The sequence below is a fragment of the Euprymna scolopes genome, chromosome 12 (genome assembly GCF_053919585.1).
Source record: "Euprymna scolopes isolate OS-2025 chromosome 12, ASM5391958v1, whole genome shotgun sequence".
In the NCBI taxonomy this organism is placed as follows: Eukaryota; Metazoa; Mollusca; class Cephalopoda; order Sepiida; family Sepiolidae; genus Euprymna; species Euprymna scolopes.
This window is the reverse complement of record NC_136493.1, coordinates 56,403,291-56,423,322: the sequence shown is the minus strand read 5'-3', so window position 1 is coordinate 56,423,322 and position 20,032 is coordinate 56,403,291. Positions and strand designations below refer to the sequence as shown.

The window sequence follows — 20,032 nt, the reverse complement described above, 5'->3', positions numbered from 1 at the left end:
TGCAGAAGTTGAACGAATTGGGCTACGAAAATCTGCCTCATCCACCATACTCTCCAGACCTCTCACCTACCGACTACCATTTTTTCAAGCATCTCCATACCTTTCTGTATGAGAAATGCTTAAAAAAAACTAGCGATATAAAAATCGCCTTCAGCGACTTTACCGCCAGAACACAAAATTTTTTAGTTACTGGCATAAATAAACTTGCTTTGCATTGGCAAAAGTATGTTGATTCTAATGGTGCTATTTCAATTAATAAATCTTTGTGTAAAATGAGATATGTTCATCTGAATTTAAAAGTTAAAAACCTCAAGAACTTTTTTATTAACCTGAGATATAGATACATATATCACTTAAACACGGTAATGTTTGAATATATGGTTAAGTGGCAGTTTTAGTCATTTGCTTAAAAGCTTCACCACTCACTAATTTTTTGACCAAATTTCAAACAATTATTACAGTTTATTGCTCACTTTCTTAGCTATATTGTGAAAAAAATGTTTTCAATTTTCGATCAGTAAAACAAAAGTTATGATGAATTTACTGGTGTTCAAACTCATAAAAATTCGTAAGGAGGTGAGTGACATTTTTATGACTGGTTTCCATAGCAAGCACGTCACTTCAGCAACTACTGTTGCTACTAATTCACCACTCTACGAAAAGAGAAGTAACAAGTGAAACAGAGAGAATGAAAGCAGACAAGTGCCATACATTGTTTTACATATGTGTATGTTATGTTTATGCGGGTAAAAAAATAAGACTGAAATTAAACAAAGAACAAGTGAACTTACTGGAAGCCTGGAAAAATAATGGATTACAATAGAAAAATGCAAACATGAAAAGTAATATGGTTAAGCTTAAACATGGAAAAGAAAAAGACAAGATATTCTAATAAAAAATATAATTTATAACTTGAAATATTGCAGCATTAAGAATTTTTTTTTAATTCAACATTATATAATCAGTTCTTAATGCTGCAAATTTTTAAGTTATAAATTTATTTTATTTTATACTAGAATATCTTATCCTTTTCTTTTCCATGTTTAAGCTTAACCATATTACTTTTCATGTTCGCATTTTTCTATTGTAATATATATATATATACATGTATGTGCGTGTGTGCATACCCTCAATATTGTGAAGGGTGGTGAGTAAATCGGTGATAACAATCCTATGGAGATGAACAGCATAAAATGATTTATTTAACAATTTTACAACTAAAGAAATTACTGATGGGGATGGATTATCGAACACACCCTCCAATTTGATTTTCCCCTCTCTGTTATGATCCTATTTATCCATCTAACATCCTAATGAATCACCACTTATCAAAGCCAAAAGCCAATCAACAAAAATGGTTGATGAAAAAAAAAAAAAAAAAAAACATTGAGATGCTGAATGAAATAAATAAAATTTGATTACTTATGGGGGATGGTTTATGGCAAGTATCTGTTAACATTGGATTTAAAAATGCCGATGTTGTTGTCTGTAGGGAAAAAGCCATCTCATGCACAAATCGGAAGATTAGTTACACCATTTCTTTTACAGTTTTATCACTTAAAGATTTTATAGCAAAAAAAAAAAAAAATTAATGCAAGCCAATATGTTAACATTTTTTTTTATTAAAGTAAACATGTTAAACATTAAACTTAGCAGTGATAAATGTATATAATTTGTATAATCTATATAAAAATAAAAAAATTAAAAAAAGTAAAATATTAACTTTTAATTTGATCTTATGATGCCCATCACATGTAAATCTCCAAAGTTTACAAAATAAAATGTAAATAAAACTGCGTTTGTTTTTTTTAATTAAAAATGTGTATAACAAAACATGCTTGTAAAAAACTATGCATTTCTTAGGTTATTAGTAAACTTGTTTTTATATATAAACTCTGCAAAAGTTAAATTACAAATATGTCATAATTCAACTAGAAATATATTTTTAAAAAATTAAATTGCCGTTATGGCAAAATTTGTCCTTTTGGTTATTGCCCATTCAAAAATTTATTTAAAACACTAAACAAAATGCTATTTTACCCATAGATGGAGGGAACTTGAGTTCATGTCTTTCTCTGATGACATTAGTACATCAGTGAACATAAGGAGCAACTTTAAAGTTTGGATGTCTGTATATTTGCTAAATAGAAAAATTAATTACAGAAATAGATAAAGCAAAAATATATCAAATGCTGCCAAAATATGTTTAAAAAATAATGGTTATAAAAAAAAAATCATAGAAATTAAGTCTAATCACAATAAAAGAAAAAAATAATTGGCAAAAATATTCTTAAGTAAAAAAAATTATTACCTTCAATTGGATTTTATGATTCATCAAATGATGTTTATATTATTGACTTCTTAAAAACGATATCACAATAAAAGGTTTAATGTTAAAAACAAAAGTGAAATTTTATCATTTTGGATGAATAACTACAAATTTCTAATTGGAATATAATTGTGAGTAAAAGAGAATTCTCAACATAATTAGGAATTGCTTTTAATTTGGTAATAAGATACAACACTTTTTTTTAATATATATATGCTGAAGTTCGCAGGAACTACATACTTGGACATATTATTACTTACTGGAAGTCATTAACATACGATATAATCAGGTTAACATACAGATTTTCATTGGATCACCAAAATTAAGCAATGTTAAGCCTAGCCAGATGGGTAACCACTTGGAAATAATAGGCACTGTATGTGGAAGAATGGAAAAAACTCCTTGCCAAAAAAAAAAAAAAAAACCTCTGAAGATCGCTTTAATAAGCACTTCTGTATAACCTGTTAAACCATATAATGTGCGCTGACACACAAGCACACTGTTTTCCCTTCACAAATGTAATGCCCTCAGATGATGTGTCCATGGATAATGAAATTAAAAAAAAAATGTCTGCAAACATCACATTTACGTGAGAAGATTACAAAAGAAATTTGCAGTTAATGTTTCAATGTTTTTATTTCCATTTTACTCCATTTTATCCCATTTCTTTCAACTTTTACAGGAATTCATTTTGATATTACACAGACTCACCACCAGAGAGTGTTATCAGATGTAAGTTACCTGCTCTTTGTAAATATACTCCCATCAGTGACTATAAAAGGAGCTGCACAGGCAAATTCACCTCTTTTTATCTGGCTAGCTTCGACAGCAGACACATCTCATATACCATCTCAATCTGTCAGCTGCTTTGACTAACACATCACACACAATGTGTGCTCATACACAAACAGATAAAATTTCTCTTCTCTCTAATTATGCACACATCATTCTACTCTAACTTTGTTGAACACATTCTCATAGACTCCCTTTCTCGATACACAATGTGTGCTGACACACACGCACAAATGATTCTACTCACAGTCTTTCTTATAAACACCATTTCATCACGAAGCCAGTCAGGTTCACAGCCAATAAATGTCTTGCTGTATACTTCTTTGTTTTTGAATCGTTACTTTGTTTCCATGCTTGTATATTGAACACATAAAGATATATGGAGTAGTAGCATTGCCCAAACATTGGCCAAAAGACTCTCTCAATATACTCCCCAACTCCCGAATGATTCTACTGCTCTCATCCAACAATTTCATCTGTCATAATTATTAAACGCACTTAAGATAAATTTGAGTAACAAACATACTTTTCCGATATGCATATTCCAGAGCACTTGATATGGTCCTCATGTCAGCCTCAATATTCCTAGCCCAATTCTCGACATCACCAATTTCCTGAAATAAAGTAATACGAAACAATATATTTCTTGGAAATCTATGAACATTCTTTACCATAATCAGAAGAAATGTGTAGTTTGATTTAAATGCAGACCTGCTAACTTTGCATAATTTTACCGTAATTTCATAATCTTTATTTCCAACTCCAGATCTCATGAGGCAATTTCCATTTCTCATGGTTTTTCTTTAGATTTTTTATTTGGATTTTGAATGTAAACCATTCTTTCTGGTTTTTATTTGAATTTTGAATGTGAACCATTCTTTCTGGTTTTTATTTGAATTTTGAATGTGAACCATTCTTTCTGGTTTTTATTTGAATTTTGAATGTGAACCATTCTTTCTAGTTGGATCAGGGCATTCTATACTACTTCATTACTTCAAAATGTCTCTAGAGATTTTTCTTCTTACTTCTAGAATTACTTCTAGAAAGTTTCTAGAGATTTTTTAAGAAATTAAGTCAACTATATTTGAAAATACATAAAATAACATTCTGAGAATAAAAGATGTGATAAAAGATACAGAAATACAGATACATATATGGATCATATTTTTTTACCTATTTTGTTTGATAATTATCAGTTTCCATAACAAAAATATTTATCTTTCAATGAGAGAATATTATTTTCAAATATAGTTGACTTGATTTCCATAAAAGAAATCAAAGATTTTCAATAGACCTGTGGAACTCTTTTCCAGCTGTAGTAGCAACAATCACAAAAGTATAAAACAATCTCTGTAAAATATTTTATTTTTATTGGTTTGAATACTCAATACTAATAAGTCAACATTATCAAAATACTCAATCTTGATTGATTACCAATATCAAACTTCAACCAATCAAAAAGAGTCACCCAGGGAACTGAGTACCTCTTAGTATTAGCACCATAAGTGAGGGACCAAGAGAGAGAGACTCAACTTGCTACACAAACCTATGACAGTCATAACATGGTGTTATCAATTGCTATATAGACTACTTGCGAACAAACTAAATCTAGCCTTGGCTGCTTGGCTACAGGTATCTTATAAAACAACAAAAGACAATCATCGACTACTACACATAACAACTTAACAGTTTTAGCAACTCTCTCACACACACACACACACACACACACAAAAGAACACTTTCTTTGTCTTGTGTTTTGAATTCTTATTAACTTTTTACTTTTGATTGTTCTAACAAGCCATCAATAAAAATCAATATATTTGTGTGGATAGACTTTCCCATTACTTTTGATATTGGCTTATTTTCTACAGGCCTCCAGTTGAGCTTCTCAGATATGCCATGAAGTGGTCTGTAATACAGAACACCATGGCTTGTATTCATTGTAGCATTTCATCATCATATTTGGTTTAACGTCTGCTCACAACATTGCATGGCTTTAAGACATTTACTTCTAAACTAACCTATCTCTGGCCAGGATTTTATTTATCCCTCAAGTTCATTTGTATCACTTTTCCCTCCATGTTGCTCTTGGCCTTCATCTGTTAATTAAATCTACTAGATCAACTGTTCTACACCTACTAACCCAAAAACCTCTCATCCATTCTCTCAACGTGCCCATACCATCAAATACTCCTGTTCTGCATACATCTCCCTATATTGTCCAGATTTAATCTTACTTTGTCTTTAAGACTTGCATTACATTCTTAGAAATTGACTTCCAAACTAACTATTTTAGCTGAGATCCTTATTTGTCCCTCTTCCTGTGAGCTCTTTATCCTTGGTGAACAATCACCTAACAATGGTATCTTAAAAACGCATGCTTTATTTTTCCTCTCCTTTTTCCGCTCTGACACCACCTCACGCTTGGTCACTTGCATACATGAGATGCCCCTACTGCTACATACATGTCAGCATCTTCGTTACAACGTTGATAGACTATTTTACGACACAAGACGGTTGTTACAAAGCTTTCCTGCTACACTTGGTCGTAGAACACTTCAAACTAAGATAAGTTTCATGGGTACTCTTGCATAATTTGACCTGAATTCTCATGAATTCCCATCAAGCATGGATCAGCGAGACTGGCAATCATCAGTGTCAGCCGAGCGTTGTTCAAATGTTGAAACGCTAACTTGACTTTTTATTTTATTTATTTAATTTTTTTTTCTGTTATGTTTTTAGTAATTTTTAAGGTGATATTAAGAGGGCAGGGCTGACTTTATTTTCTGATTAGTTATTTATTATTCATTTATTATTATTCTTTTTTAATTAAATTTTTGGGAGTTTGATTAGCCAATGAAAAAGCGCTATCTAAATGGAAGCAGACGACATTCGAACTGGAAGAAAGCAACTAAACCAACAAAAAAAAAAAAAGAAAAGAAAAGCTGGCAAACAAATATATTTTCAAACTCGCCAAACAGAAAAATGACAGGCAAGAAAATAAATCTATACATGTTAGAAAAAGAAATGGATGCACTGATGCAGACAATCTCATATTGCCAGGAGAAGAAATTGCTGTCCCCAAAAAATGAGGTGCAACAATTGTAAACACAAATGTTTACTTAAAAAAAGATTGTGTGTAAAGGATGGTTTCTCTTGGAGATGTACAAATGGACAGTGCCACCAAAAGAACTTGACTGAACATTGTCTTGAAAATAAAAAAAAAAAAAACAAGAAAAAAAAATATGGTTACAAAAAAGAAAACAAAACAAAAACTTGTACTTACACCTAACAATTATACAGTTAAAAAATCTTTTCTGGGAGAAAAAAAAAAAAAACAACTTTCTGTTGATAAATATTTTGCAAAAAAAAATTAAAAAATTAAATACTAAAATGAAATAAACATATTTTCATTTTTCAAGGTAGGTTTTTTGTTATTTTTGATTATTTGCATTTTCATTTTTTCTGGTTTGTTTTGTTTTTTTCAGTAGTTACAACGCTCGGCTGACACCGATAATTGCCGGTCTTGCCCGATCCATGCTTGATAGGAACTCACGGGAATTCGGGTCAAATTATGCAAGAGTACAGTTTCATGGATGCACAAGTTCACAAACTCTCGGTATATTTAACTTCTACTATTCTGCGTATCCTTCTATATTACTTGCCTACATAAAATTGTTCAGTTAATAGAAACGATTATTACTTCTTTTCTTCAACAGTTGTCATTCCAATTCAATTCTCATGTAAAAAATTTTTTTAAACATTTAGTCAAATTTTTTAACGTGAAAATCGATAATTTACATTACTTGGATTATTCACACTATTATTCTCATCTTAGAAGTTATATTCACAATGTTCACATGAACTCGTGGCACAATAGAGTAATAATCAGTTCTAAACGACAGTCTTCTGGAGGTTAAAGGAACAATCCTCAGTCCAGACGATACTAAGAATATAATTAAGAATTAATTAAGGCTTCTACTTGGTCATAGTTGTTAGAATATGAACAATCTACTCTTGTGGATTAAATAAAGGGTTCGGTTCAAATTCCATATTCCTGAGTTTGACAAGACATGCCCAAAAAGAGGTTACATCAGCCAAAATGATAACATCCAAGATGACAACACTAGTCAGAAAAATCTAAATCTTGAAGTACATATTTTTCTCTCCGGAATAAAAAGTCCTCACACTCTTTCTATAAAGATAATTTATCATCTGCTTTTACCTTAAGTGCTGTATTGAAGTCTTCAACGAGTTTCAACCATTGCATTGTCATCTTGGCAAAATGTGTTGCATTTGCTTGAAGGATCTTCGTTTCGGTGTCAAGTTTTTTCTGGTTGACATATGATTGAGCAACACTGCAAAAACACACACACAAAAAAAATGAAAACTCATATTGAAAATATAATTTTTAATTTTTTTTTCAGGACAAAAATTTTAAGCATGACAATATTATTTCTGACCAATAATATATCCACATATGCTAGTTATTTAATCAAATGACTTTCACATGCATATTTAAAACTTCCAAAATTGTAAGGTTTATTGTTGATGCCGTTTTTCATTTGCATTTTTCCAGTCTTTGATTCATTTTATAGATGTATTTTTAATAATTAACTTCAAAATTTTAGTATTTATTTTTGCACATTCTTCACACAACAATGGATCAAAATTTTCTTTAGACATGTTTATTTTAAATTTTTAGACCTTTTTATTTTTCAGAACACCTCAACACAAACAGAATTTTTCATTTCAATTTGGCAGTTTAATGGCTTAAATCGGCAGAATCTTTCTACATATTTGCACCATAAGATAAAACCTTGAACATAGTGTATCCAAAGAGCAAGTCCAAGATGGACTAAGAATCTAAATTGAAACAATGTTTATGCTTCACAAAATTAAATCTAGTCCATGTTCTGGTGTTGAAGTTTGATGTCTCTGTGCAGTGTATAATTTCTTTAAAATTCCTAGTAGCTGAAAATCATGTGTGTCATCATTGTTTTGATTAAATCACAGTACAGAGTTTTCTTTTTGGATGGAGGCTTTTATTCGCATGGGGAAGACATTTAGACATTGTTTACAGAAACCAGAGAGAGGGAGAGAGATCTGTATAATTAAAACTCTTGGTTAAAAAAGAGAGAGAGGGATAGAGATAGAATTAAAACCAGGTTCAAGTCATGACTCATTCTGACTCACCCACATATAGGCTGGGATGAGTAATTGCTTTATGACTTCACTCAATTTAAACATTGATATACAGAAGGGAAATGACATTAAATCTTAAACTTCTGTTTATTCACTGCAGTCCTCTTTTGACTTCAGTCATCATTCATTTATTTTTTGGACCAAACTACCATTCTCTGGTCTTCATTATCTAACACTGGGAGGTGGTAATAGGGTTAGGAAGGGAAAGTGCTGCTTATCCTAAGATATGATCTTTAATATATTTTGAATTTTTTTTTTTTTTAATCCTATACCCGGCAATGTCTCTACTCAAGTAATGTATGGTAAACACAGCAAGTGATAGATAAAAAAAATAATAAAAACATTATTTTATATGTATACAAAAAGATACAAATAGATATGTTAAAAAAAAAAAAAAAAAAAAAAACAGGTACAAATATGTTTTTTACAAATATGTTTACAAAGAGGCATAACATCTGTGGTAAATGCACATACTAGAAGTTTCTAAATACGATTTTATTTCATTAAAATAATTTTATGCCATAATCCTTTTTTGATAAAGAAGCTCTAATTAAAACAAAAAAATAAAAATAAAGAAAAATTTTTTTACCCAGAATTCAGATGGTCAACGAGAGCATGGGTCAATGCGGTTGCAGCAGCCATTGCTTCAGTTTTACGTTTTTCTACGAAAGAAAAGGAAAAATATAATTGGATCAATAAATCTGCGCATTAAATATTGAAAATCCTATTTCAAATTTAAACGTGACAAACTGACCAAGGGACTGATATTCAGTACAATATATTTGCACAAGATTAGCATAGAGCTACAGCCATATCAGAGCTGCATTGTCCAATATGTTATTTGTCTTCTCATTTCCCTATCATTCTTAATCAATTGAAAGTGTTTTTGCCGGAGGGGGGGGGGTGAAAAGGCATGATTTTACTAGTGTTGGGACGAGTAATCCAAATTAAAATCGAGAATCATAAAAATCAGAACTTTTCAAGGTATTGGAATAAGAAAACTCGATGCCTATTTTCTGATACCAAAAACGATTCTTAATTGTGAGGGGGGGGGGGTAATGTTCCATTACTGGTACTAATGATAAAATGATAAATATTTCTTGATTTGAACGTAAACAAGCTCTTGATGAGCTGTCTCCTTAAGTAATCAAATTTACGAAGTTTCCACTACTAAAAATTACTATAATATTGTCCCATTGACTACTGTACACTCATTAACTCTTATCTTCGAGTGGCCTCCAGGCCTTGATAAGTGGTGACTCCTTTGTAAAATAAAAAAAGATCTATATGTAATGGGTTCCCATTGGATAAACAGTCAACAAAGAATTCTATGTTGAGGTTTTAAAGGAGTTCAGGAAGAGATTCCGTCAGAAGAGCACTCTTTAAATCAGATCAGTGGCATTTCCACCAGGACAATGCACCAGTTCACAACTATCTTTATTACAGACTATTTGATTAAGATGGGTATCAAAACAGTTCTTCACTTTCCCTATAGTCCAGACATTGCTCCTTGTGACTTTTGGTTAATCCCTAAGCTCAAGGAAAACCTTAGAGGCTGTTGTTATGAAACAATTAAGGAGATGAAAGAGGCTGTGACGAGGGTCATTGACACACTTACACAAGAGGACTTCCATGGGGCTTTCCAGAAGTTGTTGAAATGGTACAAGTGCACTGCAGCCAGAGAAGATTACTTTGAAGGGCAGTAGAGTTTCATGTGTGTACTATCAATAAAAATGCCCATACAAAAAAAAGTCTGGAATCTTATTTAAGATACCTCGTATACTTTTTGTAGGTGCTCCTTCGCCACATTTCATTTTACAAAAACTAAACAAAATAAATTTAGGTTGAGCAAAATTCAGACATCTTATGAAGCTGAAGAAGTTAAATAATTGAAAAACATTTCTTTTATATATAAACACGCAATTCTTATTTCACTTATCTTGAAATTGTAAAAAATAGACATAACATCAATATTATGTTTAAAAAAAAAAAAATTTTTCATTAAAATAATTAGTTGAATTACTAAAAACTAAATAGAATTCTAAAAGATAATTAAATTTTTAAAAGATTTAAATCCCAGTATTCCACAACGTAAAGTTTTAAACATTGAATTTGGAGTAACGGTATCCAATTTTTAAAAAAATATTTTAACATAATATAAAAATGACTATTAGCAATTTTCAAATAGCAAATTCAAACACAATCTAAAATTATTTACATTGTTGAAAGATTTTTAGGTACAACTTGATTTTAGCACCTATTTTCCAAATAATGTACAGAAGCCTCTAATTAATAAAATTTTTAGCGCCTTTGACCATCTGTCAAATTTACTCACAAAATGATGACATCGCCAATCTGCATAAAATTTGGTGATTTTACACAAGAAATTGGAGATGCTTAAACAGATTTCATCAATATTTTCAGACTATTAATGAATTTGAGAATTTTTAATCAATAATACTAAATATTGGCTATTGTTTAAAATACCCCTGAACACGAGTTAAATTTAAATGTCATTCTTTATAGATAAAAATAAACTCTTAATTAAAATGAAAAATATTTTAAGAACTTTCTTTTTATTAAAACAAAATAGAAGTACTTAATTAATATTTATATTCAAAAGTTCATAAATTGAGGTACAATGTTTCCATTTCTCTTTAAATTTAAAAATAAAACTGATTCTTTGACATTTGGAGCCTCCATAGAAATTCTGCACATCACTTTGTCATTTGTTTCTGTTACTGAACTCTTGCTTTATAAAGATAATTAAGCAATTTTTTAGTAAAAATAAGGTGTTTTTTATTCAGAATCTTAAGACTTTACTAATTATTTTTGAAATAGTCTCAGAAAAATAATATATATCTTTCAAGGGACTTTTACAATGAATTATTTAATTTTCAAATTTAGAATTTTCGAATTTTCAAAGTGGTTGTGAAAATATTTTTTTATTATAATTTTTATTTTACACGTAAAAATGCATTTTCCTCTTATAGATTAACTTTAGGCATTAATCTTTCAAACACAAACCAAAAGTAATTAGAAACTTATAAAAAAAAAATATGATAAGCCGGCTTTCATTAGTAATACCCACCGACCATAAAAACACTTTGAATATTTCAAGGTAGTTCTATTAAAATAGTCATATTTTAAAAACAAAAACACTAAGTTCTCAAAATACCACCATTTTAATCAAAAATGAATATTCTTTCACATTTCTTAATAATAATCTATATGATATATTTGAAGAGGTTTTAGGAAAGTAATGATAAAAATGATAACACTAAGAAACGGACATTTTGCGTTAGATTTATTTTGACTCCCACAGTGATTAGAAGCTCATTATCAACTCCATATAAGAAATTGTGTCATAAAATTTGGAAAATAATCAGAAAAAAAACAAATCTCACTTATTGTTCTGGGTAAGAAATAAACTGGTCCATTTGCATTTTTTTTATCTTAAAAATAAAACTTCAACATGAAGTGTTTCAAATATTTTTTCTAAATACTTTCTGTACTCTAAGTAATGAGTAAATTAATGTTTTTATTATTTTTATGCATTAAAATGATAATTCTAAGTTGATTTTTTTTTTGGCACCATACATTTTTAAATTCCCCCTCCCCAATAATTATAACCAGTTTTCAGCAAAAGTAAACAATTTGATTAGTAGCACTCATAATTATAAGCTAGTCAGCAGTAGCAGCCGCTGTTGCTCTCAACTGTTCGTTTAAAATGAGCTTTATAAACTACATTTATTTTGAAAAAACAAAAAAACAAACATTTTTGTTTAAAATTAATGCAGTTAGTGATTCTTTTATAAAATTTCCTTCAAGAAATATTGGTTTTCAAATATACTTAACTTTCAAACTTTAATTATAGTAATAAATGACTCCCTATTTCCTGGCCATTTTTGCCTTTTAATAACAAGTGCCTCCCTTGAATTTGTCATACCATTAACCTTAAATCTGAGTGACAAGTCCCACCCCCAAAAAAATCTCTTAACACTACCAGTAACTCTGAGTCCAAATGGCAAGCTCCCCCATCGTCTTGAAACCATACATGATCATCTAAAATCAAAAAGATGATACTTATGCACTTATGTTACCATGCTGAAATAATAACATTTAGACAGCCATTCTTAACATGGGGAGGTTGTTTTGTAATTATTCTGTACTTTCAACTAACAATTTAATAAAAAAGATATTGCAAAACTTGAACTTAAAAATACTATTTAAAAAAAATAGCACAGTAACATAAGTGCATTAGCACCAAAAAGACCCGCACACCCCCTAAAAAAACGCACACCATTTTTCTATCATAGAAAAATAAACTGACTGCCCTAAAACCCTAGTATGTCCTGGAAATGGTGTATTATTTTATATTCAATTTTTTTTTTTCCCTACCAAGTTTTCAGGGTGTTCACATGTAATTACCTCTGGCTTTACCATTAACCCAAAGTCCGAGTGGCAAGTCTCTTCCTTGAACAAAGACCCTCTTAAAAACACACATACTTGTCAAAAAATTAAGAAATAAAAAAAAAAAACACAACTCACAGAATTTATTTACCATAGAAAAAATGGTTAATTGCTCCAAAACGTTAGTATGGCCCTACAATCTAAGATTGTTTTGCATTAAATTTTTATATTAAATTCATATTTTTATTGTTTTTTATTTTTGCTGAGGTTTTAGTGTGTTCATACATAATTGCCTAAAAACAAAAAAAGAACGAATCACATATTTTGGGGAGGCAGGTGAGGACGATTTAACAGGAGGTGTTAATCCACAATAATACCAAAGAATTTTGCAATTGTAAAAACAGTTTTAGTATTAGATTTAAGTTTCTTGTATAGGGTGGCCAATAAATCACTCTACAGTTTGAAAATTAAACAACTTTTTCTTAAATAACTGTAATAAATTCTTTTTTATTACACAGTTTAGAGTGTGGAAATTTGTTCTGACTTAATTATAAAAGATAATGTCTCTTAAGTAGCCTCCATTCTTGGCTTCTCAAAAGTCGAGCTCTTTCTAAGCTATTCTCCATGACAGTTCTTAACATAGGATCTTGTAGGAAAAGAATTTCCTGTTGCATGCTTGCCATGGTTGGATGGATGGTTCGAGGCTTATTTGCATACACTTTGTTTTTAAGATATCCCCCAAATCAAAAGTCTGGTGCTGTCAAATCAGGTGAACGTGGAGGCCATTCAAAATCGGAATTTAGAGAGATTTTTTGATCCTGAAACATCACAGTTAATAACTGCATTGTGGCTTTAGCTGTATGTGCAGTTGCTCCATCTTCTTGTCACCAATACCCTGGCATGTTTGCTAACTGAGGTTGAACAAAATTCACTAGCATATCTGTATATCTCTCCACAGTTAGTCACGGCATTTTCATTTGCATCTTCAAAGAAAAAAAGCCCAATAACCCTTTCTGAGATTACTACACACCATACTGTGATTAACCGAGTGCACCGGACTCACATGAACTTGACGTGAAGTTTCGGTGTCCCAGAATCTGGTATTTTGCTAATTAACATACCTATTGACTTATCTATTCAAATGAAAATAAGCTTCATCTTCCATGTTCATCTTGTGAATAAACTCATTGTCACTTCTTACAGTTTCCTGAAATCTAACAGCGTAATTTAGTCGTTTCTGAAAATCTGGTGTTTGTAAAGATTGCACTAACTAAATCTTGTAAGGATACATGTGCAAGTCTATTTGAATGTGCTGTAAAAAACTCCGTGAGATGGCAAGTTCTTGAGAACGCTTTTGAGTGGATGTGGTTGGGCTCTCTTCAATGCTACGCTGCACATCTTCAGTATTTTCAAGTGTACGTACTGAGCAACCTCGTCCACATCTATACCTATCATTCACAGAACCCTGCTCTTGAGAACACGTCACTAAGTTCATTATTGCAGGCCTACTAGGAGGATGTCAAACACTGAAATGACGTATATAAGATCTTTGTGTTGCAACAACTGATTTCAATTTTCAAAATAAAATTTAATTATCTTCACTCGTTGTTCTGTTGTAAACTTATCCATATCAAAAAGTTCCAAAGATTCTATTTTATAATTCTGAAAAGAGAAATTAAAATATCTTAATAGAAAATTGTTATTTAATTTTAAAAATGTAAAGTGACTCAAGTTTTTGCAAGGATAAAGGCCTGTACATAAAATGCATTACAATTCAACTTTGAATTCTTTAATTTCTTTTTCTTTTTAAAAATACATGGAATTTTTATGATATTGCAGCATTTTTATTGAATTTACTTGGAAACCATTAATTTCTGGTGATTTTCAGTGCCATATTCAGATTCTTTAAATAATAGTACATTTATACAGGAAATTCTCTTGTTGTATCATCTTGTGTTTTAACAAAGATATAGCATTTTACTTAAAAAAAAAAAAAAAAAAAGTGAATGTAGCCTGGTTGTTCAACCAAAGACTTACCTGTAAAGAGTTATTACTCCCAACCTCCCCATGTAAAGAACAGCTTTCAGAATAAACACTCCCAACCTCCCCATGTTAAGAATGGCAGTGCAACTTAAAGAAGTAGGTCTCGCAGATGAGCCTCGTTCTGAAATTCGGAAAATTTAGGTAAAAAGAAAACAGTGAAGCTACTGAAAAGTAATCCTTTTGAATGAAGATGGATATAAACAAAATTTTTTTAAATTAATTTTTTAATTTTACTTCAAAACAAAATGAAAACATATATAAACAATATATTGTAGAAAATGATTTCTTAATCTATATAATTAAGAAACTCAAATGACTTTGTAACAGGTGTTGTAACCCAACATCCGGTTTACAACTTCCGGTTGCGCATGCGTAAACAAACCCATAACAGCGTAAACAAATAAACAGATATCACTGGACTGGTTTCATTTGAACAAACGGACGTCCTTAGAATAGCGAATATCTTAAATTTATTGAATAAAAAAACTTTAAGATATGGGAAGCAAACGCGTGATTACAAATAATACGTATAATCGACCCATTTCATATATACCATATATATTATACTAAATAATCAACGCAATAATAAAATGTATTGTTTTACTGTGTATGTTTTCAGCATCCCAATTTTTTTTCACGTTTAAATTATCTAAATAAACAATTGTTAATACTTTTTGCTTTTTTTTTTTTTTACATCATTCATTTCCATATTATGTTTAAGTTATATTACGTTTAATATTTCCATATTAAGTTTAAGTTATATTACGTTTAAGTTAAATTTTCTTACAAATAAATCTACTTTAACCCGTTGACAACCATAAGAGCATTTTACAACGGCGATATACCAACCGCCTTCCTTTTTTTATTTTTTTATTTATTCTCCATTTTTAATACACCTTTCTTAAAAAAAACATTCATACATTTTCTTCTACACTACCAACATAATCAAATAACCCCGAAAATCTTTAATTTGTGTTACAAATTAATAATCAACACGACAATAAAACGTATTGTTTTACTGTGTACATTTTCAGCGTCCCAATTGTTTTTGTTTTTTTTGCGTTTAAATTAAAAGATATCAAAATTTGAATTTAACTTGAGTATTATGGTATCTGTTCAGTGCACATTTACTTATAAGTATGGCAAACCACTTATAATTCAATGGCTGTAAGTTGGGTTTTTTTTCCAAAATAAACAATTATAAACAGAATGACTCATAGAAATCTATCTATATTCTTTTTTCATTTTAATATACTTTCATAGAAATGTTTCTGTTATGTCAAAAAAAAACTATTTTCTTTACGTCACAAGTGTCATGCTGAGCATGACTCATGCTCATACATTAATTCCATAACTGATATAACATACTGACCCAATGGGCCACGGGTAGTCTAGTTTTAAATAAAAATTGATTATAAACAAAGAAATTTTTTATATATAATTATAGAAAAACATTGCAATGTGTTTACATCTCTGGTTCTTTGGGATAATTGGGGAAGCCACAGCCTCACCCCCCCCCCCCCTTCATAAAAGACAACTTAAAAAGCTTTAGTGTTTTTACTATTTTAAAGCGCTTTTTTTTAAGTTTGAAACACAAGTAGTGCCTGTGTTGACTTAGAATGACAAGGGTGCATGAGTGCATGACGGAAATTCTTCAGAGTTTAAATGCATTGTAATGTTTTTATTGGAGTCGAAAACCGTTTTTCGGTGCTAGTGCACTTACTGATCCGCACTATTTTTTAAATCGTATTTCCTAGTTTAATTAAAAGTTTTATGATAGGTCTTTTTATTCAATTGTAAGGTTAAAGTATAGAATAGGTATTAAAACACCCTCCCCTCCAGGTTAAGAATGGCTTTTTAAATAATAACGTTATTATTTCAGCACGGATCAATAAGTGCACTAGTACCCGTTTTTAAGCCGCCATATTTCTTCCTATTTACTTGCCTCCCCACGAGGGCAGAGTTAGACACAAGGTCGGTTATTAATGTGGAGAAATCCAGCTCCCAAAAACGGGAAATTCTGGATGAGAACAAAAATTAAAATTGCCTTAGTCTAGAAGGATTTCTCCTTCACTGACTGAGGAAAGAAACGGTAACTTTTTGCTACTGGCCAAGCTGAACATCATGAGCATTTATTACTAAAAAACGAAATGATGAAATATACAATATAAGAACAAGTTAAGCTAAAAAAAAAAAAAAAAAAAAAAAAAAGAATTAAAGAAAGAAAAAGTTCAAAGAAAGTTCGAACATTTATTACTATAAACATAACGAAAAATTCATTTCAAAGGGTCAATAATGGTAAACACCGGTGTCACATGTCAAGCGATCAAACTGTTCAGATTTTTCAGAACGAGATTCGTCTGCGAGACCTACTTCTTTAAGTTGCACCAGAGCAGCTTTCGGAATAAACACCCTTTGACAAAAATAAAAATACTGTAAAAAATGTGACATAACGAATATGGTCATAAAGTGGGAAAAATATCTAAACGTGCGATACACAAAAAAAATTTGATTTTTTTTTTTTTTTTTTTTTTAATTTAAAAGGATTCTTTGTTGGATCATCAAGTTCTTTCTACCATCTTAGAGATATTTTGAGCAATTTCAATATTTTAATGTGTATTATTGCTACTCGCGGGCGCGGGCCCTATTACTTTTCACCATTAAATTGCACGTACCTAAAAACAATCCAATGATGATGACGCACGAATTCGTAATAGAGGCGTGTGAGCCAGAAAATTCAATGTTGCCATTTCGTCTAAAATAAATTTCGATCCTGATTTTTTATTATTTAATTTAGAAACACATCTGGAATCAACTAGATTTTTAAACTGGCTGTGCAAAATTTTTAAATACTTTGAAGCTTCTAAACCACTAGTTTGAATGTAATTTCGGTATCTTTTTACGACCTGGCCCAGAAACACCCCCAACCACCTGATATTAAGAACGGCTTTCGGAACAAACACTCCCTCAACCTCCCTATGTTAAGAACAGTTTTCGAGGTTGGGGGAGGGAGGTTATTCCGAAAGCCGTTCTTAACATGGGGAGGTTGGGGTGTTTATAATACGCTGCTGAGTGCTGGTGGGGTACGTCGTAAAAATTTACCGTAATTTCTGTCTAAAATTAATGTCGACTGCCTAAACCAAACATAAAGAATATTTCTCTGCAGAAACACTGATGTAGAAAAGTATAATTATTATTTTACACAACATGCGATGATAAGAATGGGGATCAAGTTAAAATATTATTTCCAACAACCTGTTCTTATATATATATATATATATATATATATATATATAAAACCAAAACAATTAACCTTGTATATCTTTCCTGGCTTGCTGTCGGGCATGATGCTGTTTTACAAGGCTGGATAACATCACAATTCAATTGTTTAAAAATTAAATATATAGTAGGAAAACGGGATGTAAAACAGAAATTCTCGAGTTTTGTTCGATTGTTGTTGATAAACTACTTTTTGCGTTGAAAATTCTTTATTAGCCTTAGTTTCGGACCAAATGTTTATCGATACGAAATAAAAATTCAAGTAATTTCTATTTGTTCTGGTTTATTATTGCTTTTACAATTAACATTTTATTTATAATAGTTTTATTTGATTTAAAATCAATTAAATAATTTAAATTTTATTTTTACAAATTGAATTCATGTACTTGTTTAAAGTGTGAAAGTCGAATTTAACTTTCGTACGTTTAAAGTTATTTCCCTTTTTGAAAGTTCAGTGCGGTAAAAGTTATTTCCCTTTTTGAAAGTTTCCAGAAATAAAAGTTATTTCCCTTTAAGAGTCTGTGATTTATATAAGAAATAATTGTCCCGCCCTAGTTATTTACCATTTTATCGGTGACAGAATAAATACAAGCTGTTGTTTTTTTTTTTTTAATGTAAGGAAAAGCAGTCTGGAAAAATATCCTCCATATAGAAATTTTAGAATGGGAGATCACTTTCTTATTTAAATTGTATATATAAAAATTGGGGTTTGTATTACTGTACACATAGATTCGAAAAAGTTGTCAAAAAACAAATATATAACAAATAAATGTTATCAAAGGCAAGATAAGTTACTTTTCTGCCAAACTGGATATATTTTTTGTGTTTCTATTCAGTGTAACATATTTATTCAGCTTGAAAAACATATAGTGTTTACCGATGTATTCGAAAATTCAAAATGGCGTCTCACACCCTCTTTAACACCGTAAGTTTGGAAAAAGGTGTTATAAATAATAAAAAAAACTATACAAAATACTATTAAAAACCCGCCGAATATATGTCAACCTATGTCACGGTAACATATATTGAGCGAGTTTTTAACAGTATTTTATCCGGTTTTTTTATTTATAGCATCTTTTCCCAAACTTACCGTGTTAAAGAGAGAATCAGACGCCATTTTGAATTTTCCAATACATCGGTAAACACTGTATGGTTTTCAAGCTGAATAAACATGTTACATTGAATAAAAACACGAAAAATATATCCAGTTTGGTAGAAAAGTAACTTATCTTGCCTTTGATAACATTTATTTGTTATATATTTGTTTTTTGACAACTTTTTCGAATTTATGTGTACAGTAATACAAACCCAAAAATTGACACTCACTTAACTGTAAAAAAAAATGGACGGATTACTGGGGGAAAGCATAAAAGAAGTTTTGTGTGAGATGAAGTGTGTGTCGGGGGGGGGGGGGTGAAAACATAAGGGAGGAGCAGCGTTTATTGTTTATCTTGTTTGTTTGTCTGTTTTTTGTTTTAATTTGTGTTTGTTTTGTTTTTGTGTTTTTGTTTTTTTTGTTTTTTTTTGTTTTTTGTTTTTTGTTCTACAATAAAATAAAGTGTTGAAATCTTGTTGGGTTGGTACTAATTCCGGACAGGCCCTCTCTAGAAGTGTAAGTCATGTTTAGTTTCAGAACAGTTTCCGATGGTTCGTTGTTCTACAAGTCCTGAGAGGTGACTGGTTTGCAGTGGACAGTGCCACAGAGCAAAAGATTCGTACCGTGTCGAGACGGAAAAAACATGCGAAATTGCTACAGAAAAGGTTTAATATTTATGGAGCAATTCTGGTTTCTGATTGGTTGGTAGCAGAACATGAATTAATTCGATTCGTCAGTTCCTAGCAGCATCGTTTATAAATAGAATTGCCCAACTGTGTGGGATAACACCCCACCATTCATGCCGGGTAAAGTACTTCGCCTATGCCGACGACGTAAGTGTGCTTGTAACGAGCAGTGCTGAGATTAGTGTCGTC

General features: G+C 30.7%; 1 protein-coding gene across 4 annotated transcripts in view; it reads right to left on the bottom strand.

Annotated features, from left to right (window-relative positions):
* LOC145291303 (biogenesis of lysosome-related organelles complex 1 subunit 1-like) overlaps positions 1-18,279 on the bottom strand; it is a 34,103-nt gene extending 15,824 nt beyond the window's left edge. For 2 of the 4 annotated variants that reach the window (XM_080136999.1, XM_080137000.1), the window contains exons 1-4: positions 18,096-18,270; positions 8,916-8,988; positions 7,347-7,479; positions 3,648-3,735 (exon numbers count right to left, since the gene is read on the bottom strand). In XM_080136999.1, coding sequence (XP_079993125.1) covers positions 3,648-3,735; positions 7,347-7,479; positions 8,916-8,988; positions 18,096-18,156 — 355 coding nt within the window. In that variant the 5' untranslated portion in view covers positions 18,157-18,270. Of the gene's footprint in view, positions 1-3,647; positions 3,736-7,346; positions 7,480-8,915; positions 8,989-18,095 lie in introns of all 4 variants that reach the window. The other 2 variants (XM_080136998.1, XM_080137001.1) reach the window with 2 other exon arrangements.
* Positions 18,280-20,032: the final 1,753 nt, after the last annotated feature.